This window comes from Phocoena sinus, chromosome 14 (assembly GCF_008692025.1).
Source record: "Phocoena sinus isolate mPhoSin1 chromosome 14, mPhoSin1.pri, whole genome shotgun sequence".
Lineage (NCBI taxonomy): Eukaryota > Metazoa > Chordata > Mammalia > Artiodactyla > Phocoenidae > Phocoena > Phocoena sinus.
This window is the reverse complement of record NC_045776.1, coordinates 47,805,243-47,827,462: the sequence shown is the minus strand read 5'-3', so window position 1 is coordinate 47,827,462 and position 22,220 is coordinate 47,805,243. Positions and strand designations below refer to the sequence as shown.

The following is a 22,220-nucleotide window of genomic DNA, read 5'->3' as shown; positions in this document are numbered from 1 at the left end:
GACTAAAAGAACTCAGTGCTCTCACTACTCACTTGAGATAGGAAATAGCAAAATGGCTGTGCACTTTTTTTTCCTTTAACAGCAAGGAACAGAGGGGGAACTGAGACGGATGACTTCTGCCTACATTGTGTGGAGAGGCCTGTAAAATATCCAAACTGGTTATGTCAAGTGGAAGCTACATTCATGGGGCACACTTGGGCAAGAAGATACATATTTGGGAGCCAAGAATATGGAGGGGAACATCAAGTCAAGAATATAAAAAACCAGGAGTGTGGGTGAAATCTCCCAGGAAGGGTGTGTATAGTAAAAAGTTGTTCAAGTACAGATCATCAACATTTGATAGGCAGGTAAAACATAGGGAGCCGAGCAGCTAGAAAGGTAAAAAAGAAAACTATCACAGAAGTTAAAGAATACAAGTTTCAACATTATCACACTGACCAAATAAATATGATCATGTTCATCAAACACTTAAGACATGCTGAAAATGCTGACAATATTGAAGAAAAGTTCTTTCCATAATTCTAAATAAGAACTTAAACCCTTTCATTAAAAAAACTGTAATAAAAAGACAAGGTACAGAACAGTGTGTATGGCAAGCAAGGTTCTACCTGCCTAGAAAAGAAGGGGAAAGTATGTATTTACATTGGCTTTTATTTGCATAAAAAGCAGGTATAAGACAGAGGTGGGAGTAGGCTTCTGTATGACTTTTTGTAGTTTTTAATGTTCTAACCACATCAAAGTATTACCTGTGCTAAAAATTAAGTTAAAATTTATAAATGGGGCTTCCCTGGTGGCGCAGTGGTTGAGAGTCCGCCTGCCGATGCAGGGGACACGGGTTCATGCCCCGGTCTGGGAGGATCCCACATGCCGCGGAGCGGCTGGGCCCATGAGCCATGGCCACTGGGCCTGCGCGTCCAGAGCCTGTGCTCCGCAAGCGGGAGAGGCCACGGCAGTGAGAGGCCCACATACCACAAAAAAAAAAAAAAAAAAATTTATAAATGAAATAAACTCTGCTAATCTTTAAAATGTTCCACAACGCTAACGACGTGTTCCCACGTGTTCCTTCATTTCACTTGGATCACACCTGTAAACAGTAAATCCTATAATATCAAATTTTAGTCAGTGAAATACCTTAACAGATGGATGCTCTGCCAGCACAGTCACTGAACCTGAAGACAAATATATTATCGTTTTTACTGACACTTGTGTAAGGAAAGGCTGATCAAGTGCCCAATGCTAACTCAAAACATCAAGTGTGGTATCACCAAAAAATGAAATTTAGGAAATAAAAAATATATAAAATGTAAGGCTACTCCCTCTAACCAATTTTCATTACTAGTTAAGACTTTTATTTTTTGGACAGAACACCTATTAAACAAAAATGATCTTTAATACTTTTAAAATTCAAGTGTATCTGATTAAATTAGAGATTTCTTTAAACAATGCTCATATGAATTAAGTGAAAAGCAAGACAAGTAATTCCAATCAACTTTCAGCTTTCTTTTAAAATTAAATGCATACCATAAAAAGAAATGAAATTGAGTTTATTTGTAGTGAGGTAGATGGACTTAGAGACTGTCATACAGAGTCAAGTAAGTGAGAAAGAGAAAAACAAATACCGTATGCTAACACATACATATGGAATCTTACCAAAAAAAATGGTTCTGAAGAACACTCAGGCAGGACAGGAACAAAGACGCAGACGTAGAGAATGGACTTGAGGACACGGGGAGGGGGAAGGGTAAGATGGGACGAAGTAAGAGAGTGGCACGGACATATATACACTACCAAATGTTAAATAGATAGCTTGTGGGAAGCAGCTGCATAGCACAGGGAGATCAGCTTGGTGCTTTGTGTCCACCTAGAGGGGTGGGATAGGGAGGGTGGGAGGGAGACGCAAGAGGGAGGGGATATGAGCATATATGTATACATATAGCTGATTCACTTTGTTATACAGCAGAAATTAACACACCATTGTAAAGCAATTATACTCCAATAAAGATGTTAAAAAAAAAAAACTTGATTCTACAAATATATGCTTTGCCTTCTTCCATACTGACAAAAGAAAATTAAATGCATACATACTCAATCTTAGGGAATGGCATTAATGTCACTCGAGTCTCCAAACTCCTTCCTTATCCTGCATATGTATTCAGTAACTGAAACCTGCTAATCTTCTTTCAAATTCTCCTTAATCTGACTTCTCTTTCCATTTACACATTCCAATTGCGTACTACCTTCATCTTCATCACCATCAATATTTACTGAGTACCTCCTATATACTGGACACCATGAATTGTCTGAATCAATCCTTCATTTAACAGCATTACAGAATAAGTATTATCTTTCTCATACTGTAAAAATGGCCATGGTACACATCAAATGAAGGTGATACTACAGAAATAGGAATCATATTTTTCCAAAGTTTTGCATATCCTCAAACATCACTGGATATTCCATTTAAAATGCTTAGCAATATAAAATCCTCAATTCCTAGTTACACAATAGAATCACCTGAAAAGCTTTTAAAATGTGCAGCCAAGGTAAAGAAACACTAGACTATGTGATTATCCAAGCTCCTTCCAGTTCTAAAACTTTTAATTCTGTAGAAATATTTCTAGACTGTATGCCTTCAAAATGAACTACCACAATAAAAAGACTATTTTCTCCCCAAAGAAAAATTAAATCAATGGATAAAAGCTTTTTTTTTAAAATTGTTCTCTCATAATTCTTTCTTAAATCAATGGTGCTTACTACTTCATAATACTAGCAGAAGACAAAAATAAACTAACAATAGCTAATATTAGCCTAAAACTTAGAAATGCAATTTCTTCAAAGTACATTTGTAGGAAGGACTTACATATACATAATATAGTCATATTTTCTACTGGCAAAATTGTTCCTAGTTCATATAATGAAAATAATTATGTCAATAGTTCATGTTGTTTCAGAAAGTATACCAACTCTGAAAACCAACATTCTAATCATGCCTCCAACAGTTACCAAGGTAGATAGGACCCTATATACCTCTACTAAATGGAGTCAGAATAGTGTAAATTTTGAATTATGTCAGTTTTGTACAAATATTTGGTGTCTTTCAATGCCACCTCAGCTGTCAGGTACACTGCTTGTAAGTATGCCTGCCTATGGAATACACTCTCCAAGTTCTGATGTGTGATTTGCTGCTTTTTGGCTATGGGCTTAAAATTGAAAAAGCAAACTTGTTCAAATATGTGTAAGACTAAGAATAGTTTCTGTTACAAACTTACAATGCCTTTGAAATAAGAAAAGAATACCCAGGGCCCAAACTAAGAAGCAAAATGCCTAAGTGTTAGTACACTGGCTTTATAAATTGTTTTTCTCCTTTTAGGTCTTTTTCCATTTATTCCTGGTTTTTTAATTCTCGACTTTCTTTCAAATAGGAGAAGTTTGCTAGATCTGGTCTTGTTCCAGATACATGAAATATTACTATAAATATATAATTCCTCTTTTGGGAGGACATTAAAAAACGTAAAAGTTGAGCATACGTATAATCATGAGCACATTACTAACCAGTTAAATAAAGTGAAAAACGCCGTTCTGGAAAACTTCAGTAAAATCACCCTAAAACATACAGTCCTTTTTCAGGGTCAAAATTTCTCCAACTACAGTTAGTAAGTAGTATATTTTATCCCTTTTGGCAGATTGGTAGTATGTATTCTACTATTCTAGTTTTCTCAAATTCACCTTTCTTCCTATTTCATTTCTAATCCAACTGCTTTCCTTCCTGCTGATTTCCCCCCTCTTTAGCCCCGCTTTTATTATTGGTCCAACTCTCTGTTGTTACCCCTACTATGAGGATCTATTTATTTCTAGGCTTTCTAAAACCCCTCTTCCTTTGTTAACTTAGCTTCCCAAGCAACCTAATCTTCAAAATACCCATTTTTTAAAATGAAAATGTGATCACATATTTTATTTATTTATTTTTGCGGTACACGGGCCTCTGTTGTGGCCTCTCCCATTGCGGAGCACAGGCTCCGGACGTGCAGGCTCAGCGGCCATGGCTCATGGGCCCAGCCGCTCCGCGGCATGTGGGATCCTCCCAGACCGGGGCACGAACCCGTGTCCCCTGCATCGGCAGGCGGACTCCCAACCACTGCGCCACCAGGGAAGCCCTGATTACACATTTTAAATAAAACTTTGAGCAATATTAAAAAGGAAAATTTTATTTCAAAATACACATATGGCAATAACTATATTCTTTAGTAAAATATGATGTAAAATAGTAACTGTGTTAAATGAATCTGAAACAATGGTAGGTTTGTAATGAAATGTGGTCTTTCCTTTGTAATGGTTCTTAACCAGGTGACGGTAAAATAACATAATACTTTCCCTGAATATAAATAATAATAATTTTTACTGTCCTATTTGATTGGTAGGGAAAAATGTAAACTCTATAAAAAACAAATGAAAAAAAATTCAATAACAGTGTATAACTTAGCAACAGATGAGAATGGAATAGTAAATTCTGAGTTAGAGATTTTGCAGTACCTTAATGAATATCTATGGGAAGCTAAATTTTACCACACTGGCTTCTCAATAATTACTACCTCCTTGAGGAAGGGCAAGAGAAATGAGTAACTAAATCTCAAGATGTGTGGTATGACCCAACATTTTTGTGTTCTGCATAAAAGCTGGAGAGAATATGGGACATATCTGAGAAACTGTAATGTTTAAGACTTTAAGACATTTCCATATATTATGAAGACAATATTTCAAATCAAGACAAACTGACAAAATCCAGAATTGCACAGTACTATAAGTCACATAGAGACTCTCAATTGGCTGGGTAGAAGGGATACGGAAGGGTTAACAGAATCACCTGAGAACACTCTGCAAAGTACCCTCATTCCCCAACCACCCACGAGACTCTAAGACTATCTGGAGGAGAACGTCCCCTCTTCACACTCAGTGCCCTGACTTGAGAACCCCTGCGCAATGCGTTACTCTTTTGATGAGAACATGTTCACAATGTGTCACATCTTTCAGATGTACTAGAACAGGAGAAAAAAAAAAAAAAAGAGGGCTTCCCTGGTGTCGCAGTGGTTGAGAGTCTGCCTGCCAATGTAGGGGACACGGGTTCATGCCCTGGTCTGAGAGGATCCCACATACCTCGGAGCGGCTGGGCCTGTGGGCCATGGCCGCTGGGCCTGCGCATCCGGAGCCTGTGCTCCACAACAGGAGGGGCTGCGGTGGTGAGAGCCCCACGTGCCGCAAAAAAAAAGAAAAAAAAGAATCACTGAGTTATAGGTCACCATGGTGATAATAAGCTAAATTCTTTTTTTTAACATCTTTATTGGAGTATAATTGCTTTACAATGGTGTGTTAGTTTCTGCTGTATAACAAAGTGAATCAGCTATAAGTATACATATATCCCCATATCCCCTCCCTCTTGCTTCTCCCTCCCACCCTCCCTATCCCACCCCTCTAGGTGGTCACAAAGCACCAAGCTGATCTCCCCATGCTATGCGGCTGCTTCCCACTAATAAGCTAAGTTCTTAACCTGCCTCTTAAATCTATAGTATAGTCCCCAAACTATAAGCAGATTCATTCATTTAACTTTATTTTTTAAACTTAACACCTGAGTACAGGAATAATGATAGACAAGAAACAAAAATGATCAAGGCATTCATTTCCATAACAACACAGTAGAACAATCAAGACACTGCAGGTTGTAAAATTTAGATTCAAGCTCTTGAAAAATCTAGCCGCGTCCTACCCTGATACACAAACTTAAGAGCAAATGGGTCAGACTTTAATTTCTATTCCATCCTAGTAGCAACATGACTTGGTATCATAATGCATGAACTGCTTTCAGTAAGGCCTGGGTTCAAATGCCATGCTACCACTTAGCAACTACAAGTCTCTAGATGCATTAATCACCCTGAGACTCAGTTTCCTCAACCACAGAATGGGACTAATATCTTAAAAAATTCTAAGGATGAAATAAAGTACTGAAAGGACCCAATACTTAGTAGTCCTTCTGCAAGTGTTTGTTCTCTCTCCAGTGAAACAGTCATATCTAAGAAGCCTTAAAAATAACTAATATTCTATGGATAGCAAAACAGAATTCTATTCCAATACTAAGGAATCACAGGTTAACAGCAAATTAGGTCATTCAAACCCTCCACTGCAGACAACAAAAAAAGCTGGAGAAAATACTTTTAAAATATGTTTAAAGATATGGAAGAGCAGACAAAGTAGTTAGAAATGAACAGGCCAAGATCCAGAAGAAAAAAATTCTAGAGACATGGGCCCAAACTTGGGGGCTACATTTGCTGTGGGCATGTTAGCCAATATAGAAAGCCAGTTGAGAATTTTCCAAAACTGATATCAATCCACAGATTTCAGAAATCTCAACAAACACCAAGCAGGATAAATAAAAAGAAACACACACCTAAAGAGATCATAGTAAAACTGCAAAAAACTCTAGACAAAGCAAAAAATCTTCAACACAAAGAAAATAGTCAAACTGCCTTCAAAATAGTAACGTTTACACTGACATTCAACTGTCAATAGATAAAAGCCAGAAAACAGTAGAATGATTAATTTAATGTGCTCACATGCCAACCTAAAACCTGTCCCTGGCAAAAACATCTTTTAAGAATGATAGTGAGGGCTTCCCTGGTGGCGCAGTGGTTGAGAGTCCGCCTGCCGATGCAGGGGACACGGGTTCGTGCCCCGGTCTGGGAGGATCCCACATGCCGCGGAGCGGCTGGGCCCGTGAGCCATGGCCGCTGAGCCTGCGCGTCCGGAGCCTGTCCTCCGCAACGGGAGAGGCCACAACAGTGAGAGGCCCGCGTAACGCATAAAAAAAAAAAAAAAAAAAAAAGAATGATAGTGAAAAGGCATTTTTAGATCACCAAAAAAAACAAAAACAAACAAAAAAAGACCTGAAGGTATCTGTCACCACCAAACCAATGCTAAAAGGAAATACTGAAATATGTTCTCTAGGGAGGAAAAAAGAAATGATCTGAGAGAAAAGGTTGTAAATGAAGGGAGGAATGAAAAGCATCAAAAATGTTAACAATGATAATCATCTAATGAAGACTAACTTTAAAAAAAGGAAAAATCACTTGTGAGTAAACATCCACAGATTTAAAATGTGTAACACAATGGATAAGTCATTGACGGAATGAATTGAAATAAAGTATCTGAGGGTCCTTGAATTGTTAACTATATAGTAACCTCTAAAATAATAATAAGTATGTAAGTATATAATTTCCAAACTAGTGGGGGAAAAAAATTCTTTTAAATAATTATCAAGACAAAAAGAACAGAAAAAAAGGAATATAAACAGATGAGACAAAAATAAAGTGCATTCTATGATGGCAGGTTTAAATTAAGATACATAAGCAATTACATTCACTGTAAATGGATTTGATGTTTCAAGTAAATAACAAAGATTGCTGGATTGGATTTTTTTAAAAAAAACAACATGCTGTTCATAAGACACATATCTCTAACACAAAGAAATGGAAAGGTGGATACACCATGCAAATGCTAAAGAAAGCTGACTCAGCTACACAAAAACCAGACAAGTAGACATTAATACCAAAAGCATAATTAGAGATAAGGAGGGATACTTCATAATGACATGTTACAAAGAACCAGAAAGCTATAACATTTCTAAACATACATGCATCCACTACAGTGCCTCAAAATGTAATAAACTCAAAAGAGTTACAAGGAAAAACAGTCAATCCACAACTATACTTGGACATTTTAAACATACACCTCTCAGTAACTGACAGAACAAACACAAATGAAACATCACAAAGTTAAAAAAAAAATCAGTAAGGCTATGCAGAAGATTCAAACAAGATTAACACACTTGAACTAGTGAACATATACAGGACTCTGCACTCAGGGGCTAAAGAATACATGGAACATTTGTAAAAACTGACCATATGCTGGATTGTAAAACAAATCTCAAAGAATTCCCAAGAACTGAAATCATACAAAGTGTTACCTACCCACGATGCAATGAAGTCAGAAATCATTAAGAAAAAGAAAACAATAAAATCTCCCTATGTTTGCAAACTAATATATTTATCAACCTATGTAAAAAGAAGAAATAACAATGGAAATTATAAAATATTTGGAACTGAATAAATATGAATATACTACATAACAGAACTAATTAGACAGAAATTTACACCCTTCAAATGCATGTATTAGTATGGAAGGATTAAAACTGATGAAGAAGGCATTCATCTTAAAACTCAGAAAAAGGACAGCAAAATACACTGAAGGAAAATAAAATGAAATAATAAAGATGAGATCAGAAATTAATCATATCCAAAAACATACAAAAGAGTAATGGTCACAAACTCTGCTTCTCAAGATTCTTTTAGGGAATCTAAAAGGTCAAAACTATTTCCATAATACTACTAAGATGATGTTTGCCTTTTAGGCTATGTTGATATTTACAACATCATGGTGCAAAAGCAAAAGTGGATGTCACTGATGGAGCCTTGGCATATATCAAGGTATCAAATAAATCATCGTACTATTGACTGCCCCAGACTAGCAGTTAAAGAAAGAAAAAGTCATTTTCACTTAAGAAAGTCCTTGACGAAGCAGTAAAACTTATTCATTTATTAAATTCTCCGTGTCAGTTAAATATTCTGTGTGACAAAATGTGAAAATAATAAACACATCTGCTGCAAATCAAAGTAAAATGAAAACACTTTGTGATTGTGCTGCTTGCTGATTTAGGCACTGTTTTCATGGAACACCAATTTTACTTAAAAGAACAATATCTAGGGCTTCCCTGGTGGAACAGTGGTTGAGAGTCCACCTGCCGATGCAGCGGACACGGGTTCGTGCCCCGGTCCGGGAAGATCCCACATGCCGCAGAGCGGCTGGGCCCGTGAGCCATGGCTGCTGAGCCTGCGCGTCCGGAGCCTGTGCTCCGCAACGGGAGAGGCCACAGCAGTGAGAGGCCCGCGTACCGCAAAAAAAAACAAACAAACAAAAGAACAATATCTAGACAAATTATACTTATCCAGGCTTGGGTATTTGGCAGACATTTCCTCAAAACTGAACACCATGAGCCTGGAAAACAACTGATGGCATTTTCTGCGAATGATCAAATTTGACTTTTCAAGGAAGAATTGGGAATTTGGAAAACTTATATTTACTGTCTTGAGCTTGACAACATCCCAGTACTTAAGAGACCTTTCTGATTAGATTGGTGGTGATTTCAAAAAATCACCAATTTTTTGGTATCATATAATGAAATATATCAGTATTTGGAAAAGGTGCATAACTAAGTGAACTTATTATTTTCCAAATGACCAAAGCATGATGTTATGAAATCACACTTGAGTAAAAGATCCATACAGAATGCAAAACAGACCAATGAACTTTAATGTACCAGAATAAGAAAAATGTACTGATATAATTTCAGATTCCATACTGCAACTAACCTTTAAAAAACACTTGCTGAGATCTGCTATACTATCACAGATTATCCACAACCTAAAAAGGCTAAAAATATTCTTCCCTTTTCAAATTCCACATCTGTGTGAGACTAGATTTTCTTCTACTTCAACCAAAACATATGCTAGATTGAATCCAGAAGTAGATATGAGAATACAGATGTTTCCTATTAAGCCAGTTAAAAGAAATTTGCAAAATTATTAAAGTGTCATTTAACTCACTAAATTTTTTTTCAAAGATAGTTATTTTTCCTTTAAAGAATGTTATTTATATTAACATGCAATGGGTTTACTGTTGTTCATTTTAAATGAATATTAGCATAATAAGTAAAATATAGTCAATAATATCAGTGTATATAACTGACATGAAACTCCTCAGAGCGCTCAGTAATGTTTAAGTATAATATAATGGGGTTCTGTGAACAAAAAGTTTGAGAAATGCTGCAACAGAGAAAGATCAAAGTCAAAAACTGACGCTTTAAAGACTAAAAGAAGAAAATACAATAAATACGTGGCAACAGTGATCAAAAAAATTTTTTAACGAGGAGACACAAATAAACCACATTAAGAATAAAATAAACTATCGCTACAGATCCCACAGACATTAGAAAAAGGAGATTATTTCACAAACTTTATGTCAATAAATATGAAAATCTGGATAAAATGTTAAAAAGCACAATTTACCAAAATAGCTACCTCATAAGATATAGAAATGTATAAACTGTCCTATAACCATAAAGAAATTGAGTCAGTAAATAAAAGCCTCACAAAGAAAATTTCAGATCCAAATGGCTTTTCTAAAGAATTACACCAATCATTTAGGAAATTGTTATACTCTGCAAATTCTTCCAGATAAGAAAAAGTAGGAAAATTCTGCAGGTCATTTTATGAAGCCAGCATAACCTCAAAATAAAAAACAGACAAAGGCATTATAAGAAAAGAAAATTAAAAATCAATGACACTCATGAACAGCCATAAAAATCTTGATCAAAAATTTAACAAACTGAATACAGCAATTTTTTTAAAAAGACCATGACCAAGTGGGTCATGAAAAAGTAGGTTAATTACAAAAATCCAAGGCTGACTGAGCATTGAGAAGTAAATCAATGTAATTCACCACATTAACAGATTAAAGAAAAAACTATGATCACCTCATTAGATGTAATAAAAGTATTTAATAAAATTTAACATCCATTCAATATATAAACTATTATTAGCACAACAGAAACGAAAGGGAACTTCCTATCTGATAAAAGGTATCCACAAAAAAAACTACAGCAAGCATCATACATAATGGTCAAACAGTGAAAGCTTTCCCTTTGTGATCAGGAACAAGATTAAGATGTCCTCTATCACCACTTCTATTCAGGAATGTACTGGAGGTCCTAGCCAGAGAAGTAAGGCAAGAGAAAGAAATAAAAGGTGTAAGGATTGGCAAGAAAAAACAAAACTCATTATTCACAAATATGTTCGTGAATATAGAAAACTGGAAGTATCTACAGAAAAATTGTTAGAAGTAAGAGTTGAACAAGGCTGTGAGATTCAAAATCAATTGAGTTTCTATGTAAGCTGTAATCACAGTTACAAAATAAAACTTAAAAAACAACGATTCCATTTCAAATTGCCTCAAAAATACGAGGTACTTAGCAATAAATCCAGAGAGATGTGTAAATCTCTCTGCAGGAGAGAGATGTATAAATTTCCTTTTCAGGAAAATCACAAAACTTTATTGACAGATAGTAAAGGACTAAATAAATCAAAATACATGCAATGATCATGATTTGAAAGACTCAGTATTGTAGAGACATCAATTCTCCCCAAATTGATTTATAGTCAAGTTCACCTTAATGAAAATCACAAGCGGATTATGTGGGACATGCTGATGTTTGAGTGTATATGGAAATGCAAAGGATCAGTACACAAGATATTCTTGAAAAAAATAAGGAATATAAGGAATAAGTAAAGAACTTCTCTAACATACATCAAGACTTACTGGACTATGACAACTGTGACAAGATAGTGGAATTTATAAAAACTGGCCAATGGAACAGAATAGAGAGATTAGACACAGACCCGCACATATATGGACACTTGATATATAATATCAAGCGGCATGACAAAATAGAGAAAAGATATTTTGTTTTATTTTTCTAACAGATAATGCTGGGAGAGAATTATCTACCTGGAAACAAATGAAATCAAATCTATTGCTCATACTAGCTGATAATGAAATCCATGGCAAAAAAATCACATTAACATTCTTTCAGATTCAAAACTAAATTTATTCATTATATATCCCTAGTGAGATATATCTAAGGACAAGCATATTATTGTTAGCGGCAATCTTGGTATTGTTATATTGAAATTATGTTACATATATAGTAGTATAAAGCAAACAAGTGACTATAATAATGTCATTGAGGTATCAAGATTTTTAGAGTAAGACAGAAGAGATACTAATACATAAAATCAAATCTGGGTAAAAAAACTTTTCCTGAAATGGCAATATCACTAATTTAATATTTTCTTTCTTTTTAAAAAGCGTGTTTACTACCTCTGTCTGCTGAAAATGCCAAGAAAAAATGAAAACTCAGTAATAATGAATGCCCCAAACATCCAAATTGTGGTTTCTAAATACCAATTCCCATAGGAAAAAGGCTGGTTGGAAAAACAGTTGGGGCAGAATAGTTCTGGGGCAGAAAACATAATCAGTCTGATCTCTCTCACAAATTCTGAAGCGAAGAAGCTATACAATACCAAAATCATGTCAGAAGGACACAGGAGCCAAATGAAGGGGTACCCACTGACCACAGGTGAGAAAACTTGAGTATCACAAAGAATGACTCAATGGATTTAAACACATTAAAAATATAAAAACGTATAAGTTCAGATAATAAAAAAAAGACAAAATCCTTGGTCATCTTTTGCAGGTTGCTAGAGACCAACTGGTTATTCCGAAAACTGATAAAGGAATAGAATCAAGCCTTTATCATGACTTTCCTATAGAACTCTCTATTTCAGGATAACCAAATATTTGATTAAAGGAAATTTTCCTTTTTAAAAGAAGTACATTGCAGGAGGAACTGTAAAGTTAGAAACTCATTGTTCTTAGATCCTAAAATGAAACAACGAACCTGGTCAACAAGCACCAATGACTGCTAAAACCAATAACTGAAAGGTAGATGGGGAACTTTATAATGAACTGATCAGATCAGTACCAACTGTGTGCACTGATTAATCCTGACATCACTAAAAACGGGACAACAAAATATGTCCCTGCTAATGAGATACAATAGGCAACACAAACACGGGGCCACCAATGAAATAACATAAAACTAAACCTAATTCTAATGGAGCCTCTCAATCTATAAATTATCAGTTTAGAGGAAACAGATGAGATGGAGGAACACATTAAAGAACCACGAGGATACAATCAGCCAAATCCAAAATGTGAGAAGTTCTGCAAAATATATGACCCAGTTTCTTTAGCAAATAAATGGAGAATAAAAAATATAAACTGATACAGATTAAAAAAAACTTAAGACACAGATCAACGAATGCAACAGGTGGACCTTGTTTGGATTCTGCGGCAAACAATCATTAAAACATTCGAGTTTTTTAGATAATTGGTGAAAATTGAAAACATCCTGGGTATTATAAGACATTAAGAGATTCTGGTTAATTTTGTGGTGTGGGATAATAGTCCTTATCTGCCAGAGATGCATATTAAATTACATATATGATGGCTGGGGATCTGCTTTAAAATATTACAGATTTGTTCCTAAATAATTTGTGCAATTACACATTTAAATAAATAAATAAATAAATAAATAAATAGGTGGGTTAGTGAATAGATGGATGGATATAACTTCTTCAGTCAGGGAATCAATTCCAGGTGAATTAATTCAAATTAAATATGAAGGCAAAATAATAAAGCTTGTAGATCATATAGGAGAATATTTTCATGTTCTCAGAAGAGGGCAGGATTTGCTAAACAAAACTCAGAATCACCAAACAAAAATGTGTTATTCTGTAAAGAACTCTATAAAAATTATCTACTTCACACTATTTTAAAGGTACTTACTGCTGGTAAAAGAGACTGCATGTTTTGATTAGAATCTGCTATTGTAGCAAGGTAGACCAAGTTTGTATGCAGCATCTGTTGATACCTATTAAAACAAAACAAATATCAATATTAAAAAATAATTTTCTTCCTATCTGCTTACATATTGTACAAACAGCATTTTATTCCTCAAGTTTAATGAGCGATTTCTGTTACCTGAACATCAACAGCACTTCAATTTTTCCTAGTTCCTCTGCAAAATAATTCCAAATAAGTATGTTCAAAGACAATAATAAACACGGAGCTCTTACCATGTGCTAGATATTGCTATAGTTGTTTTACATAAACATCCGATTTAATCCTCAAACCAACACTATGAAGTGAAGATTCTTATTTTCTCCATTTCACAGATGAAGAAATTGAGGTTTAGAAAGGTTAATAACTTGTACAAGATTGTACAGCGTAGTAAATGGAATAACTGAGACAGGTACTGGCTCCCCACATATAACATATGCAAAGAGATCTAGAATGAAGGAATCAACAAAACTGATATGCTTATTCCCTTCCCTCTGCCATTTTCGTGTTGCCAAAAACCTCAAAGCCAAGTACAGTCAACACGCTCTGCTAAAATGTCAGAAAGGAGGTGGAAACCACACATTTTTTCCCTTCTCATTCCTGCAGCAGTGACCAACAATCTATGCCTGCCGTGGTTATGCTGCCCATCTATCAGGACGTATAGAGAGGACAATAAAGAGGCATCTCCAATTACAAAAAAAAGAAAAAAGTTATATGCTAAAGCACCGGGATGGAGGAAATAATAGGACACCAACAACACTGCAAATTAACTTTAAAAAATAAAGCAAATTCTCATTATCAGAGTCAAGTGGTTAACATGTTTATTGTGATCTTACTTACCTATGAATTATTTTTGCTAAGCCTCTCTTCATAATTTAAAAAATTAACTCAGATGAAACCAGACTGAAATTAGTAGTGATCCAATTACTACTGCTGGTAAACCCACAAAATAATACAAACGTAAAACGTGCATCAAATTAAGCTTTTAGAATTTCATTTACTAATAAATACTATACAAATTAAAATAATGAAAATAAGTCAAAAGAACTTTATTCAGCTAAACAGAGTCTTCTAATATGGATCCCAAATGAAGTAATTTTCTAAGACAGACACCGTTAAGAGGAATCCTAGTAAATTCTTCGCTGCATTATTTATATCCTGCTGGAAAAACTGGTTTCACTACTGTTTTCTTATTAGGGAGGAAAAAACTTATTTCTCACTGAACTTAAAGTTTCTTCACCAACAAGATCATACTTTTGTAGTTTGCTTGTTTTTTTATAAATTTATTGAGATATAACTGATATATATAAAGAACTTCACGTATTTAATGTGTACAATTTGATGAGTTTGGACATACATGAACACCAGTGAAAACATCACCACCATGGAGGTAACAGATATATCCAACACTTCCCAAGGTTTCCTTGTTGCTTTGTTTTTGTTTTTTTGTTGTTGTTTAAAAACAAGTCTAAGTTCTTAATGCTCCTCCTCACATATACACTATGTTGCTCAATCAGACATGATATATTGTTATAGGGATCCTTAAACAAACAAGGACCAAGAATTATTATTTTGCACTGAATTATTCATAATGGTTAATTATGTCATTGAAATTCTTCAAACAGCACTAACAGGCACCACTAGCTGGAACTACTTCATTATTCCATAGACATCTTGAATGGAATTTAAGATACAGGATTCTACAATCTTGCCATTTTTAAAAAACCAACCAGCCATTAGAACATGTAACCCATTTCAAAGGCTGCTCTTTCAAGTTTTTCTTTTCTTCTGAATATTAGTATGGCTCTATCACATGTACTCAGATATGAGATCTGCTGACTGCCCTATCAAAAATAAAAATACCAACTTTACTCAGAGACTATGGCTTACTCATGACCCTTTAAGAAAATTCTAGTCATGCTTATTGGTCCTCGGTAAGCCAGTGTTAAAATACTGTTTAATCTGCCACACGCTTGAGGCCTCATTTAAAAAATAATGGCAGGAACTTCCCTGGTGGCACAGTGGCTAAGAATCCGCTGCCAATGCAGGGAACACGGGTTCGAGCCCTGGTCCGGGAATATCCCACATGCCGTGGAGCAACTAAGCCCCTGCGCCACAACTACTGAGGCTGCACTCTAGAGCCCGCGAGCCACAACTACTGAGTCCGCGTACTACAACTACTGAAGCCTGCGCGCCTAGAGCCCGTGCTCCACAAGAGAAGCCACCGCAATGAGAAGCACATGCACTGCAACAAAGAGTAGCCCCTGCTCGCTGCAACTAGAGAAAGCCCGTGCCCAGCAACAAAGACCCAACGCAGACAAAAATAAATATATTTAAAAAAATAATAACAAAATAAAATAATGGCAGTGAGGGTAGATCTCTAAAGTCCTTGTGGTTCTAAATATCTATAAATATAGCAACTTTTATGAATACTTTAAAGACATTTCCCCAACTATCAAATCTTAATTTTTAATCTTGAAATAATCTCAAACTTACAGTTTCAAGAATAGTATGAAGAACTCCCAAATATTTTTCTCCCACGCTCCCCAATTGTCAGCATCTTACATCTGTCTCATACTATCTCTAAACACCTACACCAACATACACGTGCATGCAACGACACACTTTTTTCCAAAACCATCAAGAGTCAATTACCGGCATAATACCCCATTACTCCTAACACTTCAGTGTCAATTTCCCAAAAACAAGGACATTCCCCTATATAACTACAATACAACCATCATAACAAGGAAATGAATACTGATACAATATCACCATCGAATCCACAGAAACCAGTCAAATTTCTACAATTGTCCCAAAAGCCCCAAATCTTTTTACCTAATGTAAGGGGGTAAATAAAAATGATCATTTTTAATGGTCTTTTGTAACTTCAGTAGGGTTTCTTTTTGTAAAAACTGCATTCTTTTTACAGCACTCATCAAATAAGCTTATTCTAAGATTCTTCTAAAATATTAAACATTTTCCTGAGAAACTTTTTAAAAATTCTATAAATACTATTAATTTGTCACTGAAGCAGTTTTTATATGCTTATTATTTCTAAAAAGTATACGTTAATAAAAGAAAACAGTATGTAAGCAAAGGGAAGATATAAAATATATTCGACATTTTATATTTCATGATGGTAACTTCCTCATAAATACTGGCAGATACTTCCAGATACCCTTAATTATTAACCTATTAAATGAGAGGCAGTTCACTTCCCAAAGATTCCACTAAGAGCCACTACATGAATTACCTCGAATAAAGTAAAATAACCACCATTAAATTTATTGATATAATTACAAAATGAATCCAAAAAAGTCAGATTTCATTTTGAAAAAGAAACTTTTACCTAGAAGCTATGAACAGTGTATTTTTAGGTCAACACAAATACAATTTATAGAATAAAAGTTAACTTCCTAACTAGAGATTTAAAACTAAATTCATTTACACTATGATGAACAAAAATTTTTCACTTGAGAACTGTTTATAACACACTCTGAAATAGGTGCACTCACCCTGAAATACAAAAAATAAGGGCTGATTTAAGCAAATACATGGGATGATTTAGAAAATGCTCAAACCAAACACCACAAGAGAGCAATAATATATTCTTACATATAAGTTGTCAGAATTTAAAGGGAAGAGGATCTGGGCATATGAGCTCTACAAGTGATTCACTGACTTATATGAGAGTGAGTGTGAGCGTGTGTGTGTGTGTGTGTGTGTGTGTGTGTGTGTGTGTGTGTGTGTAGATAAGGGTAGAGTAATATATCCAAAGATGTTACCAGTGAAAAATCTTTGGGTGGTGAAAATATGGTGTTCGTTCTCTAAATTTTAAATATCTGTGTTTTCTAATTTTCTACAATGCCTATACTGCTTTCATAAAAATAAAGTTACTTTCGATTTTAAAAAACATTGCTTCAGGGCTTCCCTGGTGGCGCAGTGGTTGAGAGGCCATCTGCCAATGCAGGGGACACGGGTTCGTGCCCCGGTCCGGGAAGATGCCACATGCCGCGGAGCGGCTGGGTCCGTGAGCCATGGCCACTGAGCCTGCGCGTCCAGAGCCTGTGCTCCGCAACGGGAGAGGCCACAACAGTGAGAGGCCCGCGTACCGCAAAAAAAAAAAAACAAAAACAAAAAACACTGCTTCAGGCAGTTATCACATCTTAAGGAACTGTTTAATTAAAGTTGAAATTGGGCTTCCCTGGTGGCGCGGTGGTTGAGAATCTGCCTGCCAATGCAGACGACCTGGGTTCGAGCCCTGTTCTGGGAAGATCCCACATGCCATGGAGCAACTGGGCCCGTGAGCCACAACTACTGAGCCTGTGTGTCTGGAGCCTGTGCTCCGCAACAAGAGAGGCCACGACAGTGAGAGGCCCACGCACCACAATGAAGAGTAGCCCCCACTCGCCGCAACTAGAGAAAACCCTCGCACAGAAACGAAGACCCAACACAGCCAAAAATATAAATAAATAAATAAAATTGAACTATCAATTCCCAGATGGCTGTCAATGATGTTTCTCTTTATTCTCCTTTCACTTCTCCTGTGAGAAACAAGAACATTTATTAATGTTGAGAGGAGAAATTTTTTTTCTTCACTCACAAACCAATTCTGACAACTTGAGAAAGAAAGAGTATATGAAGAACTCTAAGAATGAAATTAAATGCAACAGAAAGGGCAAAATTTAAGATTCTACCTAAATCAATTTAAGCCCCATTTATACATATATGTGAGCAAATGAGGTCTATGCTAATAGGCAGAGAAGGGGAAAATGATCACATACACAAAAAAGCTAAGACTATGAAGAATAAGACAGTATAAACTTTTGCCGACAAGTTGGAAAAGTGGGTTCTACATCTGAACATGTCTTATCCCTGTCACGTACTGCTAGGGCCTATAGGAAATTGAACCAGTCCTATGCCCGTGGCTTTACCTGGCATTTTAAAACGCCACAGGTGTGATGACCATTTTGTAACATATAGATATGTCAAATCACTATGTTGTGCACCAGGAACTAGCATAGTGATGTAGGTCAGTTATACTTCAAAAACAAACGGACAGGGACTTCCCTGGCCGTCCTGCAGTTAAGACTCAGCGCTTCCACCGCAGGGGGCATGGGTTCGATTCCTGGTCAGGAAACTAAGATCCCACACGCTGCACAGTGCAGCCCCCCAAAAAGAATAACAAAAACAGACAAACTCACAGAAAAAGAGATCAGATTTGTGGTTACCAGTGGTGGGGGCCGGGGAAGAGGAGGAGCTGGATAAAGGTAGTAAAAAGAAGAAAAAAAGCCGTAAGTGAAAATAATTGTTCTAATCAGTGCCTCTCAGTTGTTATTCCATGGCTGACATGAGGTAGTGATCTCCTAACCACTGATGATTATCCACTGTTGTAATTTCTTAAAAGAAATTTTCACATATAAACAGACAAGATTCATCAAAGAAAATATACATAAAAGAAGTGGCAATGGTCACATAAAATGCAAAATGTACAAGTGATTAGAAATTAAGATATCCTAGCAACCAGATCTTAATTTCTAAATATTATTCTCCAAAAAAAGAACTAGGGCTTGGAGAAATGATTCCAGACTAGGGCAGAAAAAAGTACAAGAGGAGCCTGGAACATTCTGTCATACAAGAAATTTTTTAAATGCTCAGAAAATAATAGAGACAAGTCAAGAAACCAGCATGAGGGGCTCCCAGTGGCCAACATCTGGGACAATTTGAAAAAGAAAATAAATAAATAATAGACTAACAAATTAAAACCCAGAGAATACAGTAAGAATCCATAAGTTCATTCAGATATAAATCAATGAATGAATGAATGGGACAGGGGCTGGGAAATTTGTTCCTTACAGTAGGATTCCAAATAACTGTAGAAGGAAAGATGGGTTCAGTCACCTTCTGGCAACTGCCACAGTAATAACTGTTTTAGTCCAGAATCACTGGTGGATGTTAAAACGAATGTGTGGAAATAGGCTAAGAAACAGGGTTATGTGTGTCTCAAGGTATCTCCCCAACACATACACAGAAATAACAAAGGAAGAAATAGTAACTTTACAGTAGAGATCCTGGCAGGCACCACCTTAACAAAGTAGCCAAAGTTACCCTGAATATTGGGACAAACTGCTATCACACGGTTACTGAGGATGCACTGAGAAGGACGCAACATCTTGTCTGTGGTACTCCTGCCAAAAGTGTATAACATGAGTCTAATCAAGGAGAAACACCAGTCAACCCAAAATGAGGGACATATAACATGACAACTGGTCTGTACTCTTCAACAATGTCAGCATCACGAAAGATAACAGAAAAACTGAAGGACAGTTACAGATTAAAGTATTCTGAAGACACAGACCTAAATATAACATCTGATCCTGCACTGGATCATGGAACTGAAAAAATACACTAACGGGACAATTGGCAAAATTTTTGAAAGGTCTGAAAATATGATAACAGTATTTAATCACTGAAGCACCAGAGAAGTCCCTGAATTCTTGATTTTAACAATTAGACTCTAAGAATTTGTGCTTGTTTTTATGAAATACACATGGATGTTACAAAGATAAGAGAGATGTTACAAAGATAAGAGAGAATCATGCCTGCAAATATTTCAGAAAAACGACATGGGGAAGAAGTGAATGACATGGTGGACTAATATGTTAACATTTGAGGCATTTCAGTGAAGGGCATACAGCAATTTCTTCTACTATCTTTGAAACTTTTTTATAAGAGAGAAATTATTTAAAAATAAAAGGTTTTAGAAAGAGATACCGCTTTTCACCAATCAGATGTGTAAAAAAATTTTAAAAGATGGCCAGTATCCATTGCTGGAAGATATGGTTGAAAACCAGGACTCTGAAACCTAGTGGGAGGAAAGCAAACCAATACAATCTCTTTGCAGGGTAATTTGGAGATTTAGAACGGTCTTTGACCCAGCCATTCCATTTAGAAAACCTTAATCTGTGAAAACTAAAATACCTGTCTAAATGTGTTTAGATAAATGTGAGCACATATTTGTAAATGCACAGAAAAATGTTTTGAAAGATGGGTACTAAACCATTGTAAGTAATTACCTCTGTGGAGAGAAGACAGATTTAAGAGTGAGAAGTAAAAAAGCGACTTTTATCCCTACAAACTTTTATGGTTTATAAGTTTCTTAATTCAAAAACAATTTTAAACAAAGGGGAAAGAGAAAAAGTCATGGAGAGGGACTCAAAACTAGGTAAAGAGTTAATCGGATGACAGCAGGCGACCAGCACAGCATGAAAGCCACGCAGAGAAAAAGCCAGGGTTGCTGAAAAAATCTTCCTGAGAGCAGACCAATGAGATCTCTAGGAAAGATAGATGTGTCCCAAAACAATGGTGAGAGTAAAATATTCAGAGCTGAGTTGTCCAATACGGTAGCCACTAGACACACTGAACTTGTGGCTAGTACAAAATGACATGTTAATAGGGTAAGATGCACAATAGATTTCAAAGACTTATTATGAAACAAAAGAACAAAATAACTCATTAGTATTTTTATACTGATTACACATTGAAGAGATATTATTTTAGAAATAGTAAGTTAAATAAAATATATTATAAAAATTAATTTCATGTTTCTTTTTACTGGTTTAATGTGCCTACTAGCAAATGTAGAATTTACTTATGTGGCTCCCAATATATTCCTACTGATAGTGTTGTTCTAGAGACTTTTGATAAAATATTCAATTTGTTCCACTATACCAGATTCTATTAGGGGATACCGTTTACTTCAGACACATCATCACTTCAGAGTAAGGAGTTCAGTTCTTATGAGTGGTAATCAATTCTGTACTAGACATAAACTTTGCGTTCTCAACCACATACAGCTGACCTTTGCACACAGTGGTAGGAGGGACTGAGCCCGGCGCAGTTGAAAATCTGAGTATAACTCTACAGTCTGCCCCCAGTATCCATGGTTCCGCATCCACATATTCAACCAACCGCAGATCATGTAGCACTGCAGTACATCTTTACTGAAAAAAATCCACATGGAAGTGCACCTGTGTAGTTTAAACCCATGTTGTTCAAGAGTCAACTGTACATGGATGTAACTAAATACCTTATAAATGTGAAGATCTAACTTTTCCACAAATCAGACTATGCAAATTTGAAGTCATTATTTTATAATGCAGGATAAGAAGTATTAGAAAAACACTGATATCCACTCCATCCCAAAGAACAAATTTTTTTATAAAAAATAAAGAAAAGTCACACAAAAAATTGCACACGAATGTTCACAGCAGCATTATTCATCATAGTGAAGAATTGGAACCAACCCAAACAACATCACTGATGAATAAATAAAATGTGGTATAGCCATGGAAGATTATTCAGCAATAAAAAGGAAGGAAATACTGATACAAGCTTCAACATGGATGAATCTTGAAAACACTATGCTAAGGGAAAGAAGTCGGTCAAAATAAACCATGTATTGAATGAATCCATTAATATGAAGTGTCCACAATAAGCAAATCTACACAAACAGAAAACAAATTAGTGGTTAACAAGGGGTGTAGGATCGGGAAGTGAGAACAGGGAGTGACTGCTAATGGGATACGGTTTCT

The 22,220-nt window shown here is 35.8% G+C and overlaps 1 protein-coding gene across 7 annotated transcripts in view; it reads right to left on the bottom strand.

The window, feature by feature from the left end:
- Nucleotides 1-22,220, bottom strand: part of SS18 (SS18 subunit of BAF chromatin remodeling complex) — a 76,830-nt gene that overhangs the window by 51,267 nt on the left and 3,343 nt on the right. For 4 of the 7 annotated variants that reach the window (XR_004345376.1, XM_032602611.1, XM_032602614.1 and 1 more), the window contains exon 3: nt 13,570-13,654. Coding sequence is in view for 5 of the 7 variants with exons in the window: in XM_032602611.1 (XP_032458502.1) it covers nt 13,570-13,654 (85 nt within the window). In the remaining 2 variants the exon portion in view is untranslated. Of the gene's footprint in view, nt 1-5,151; nt 5,227-13,569; nt 13,655-22,220 lie in introns of all 7 variants that reach the window. The other 3 variants (XR_004345375.1, XM_032602610.1, XM_032602613.1) reach the window with 1 other exon arrangement.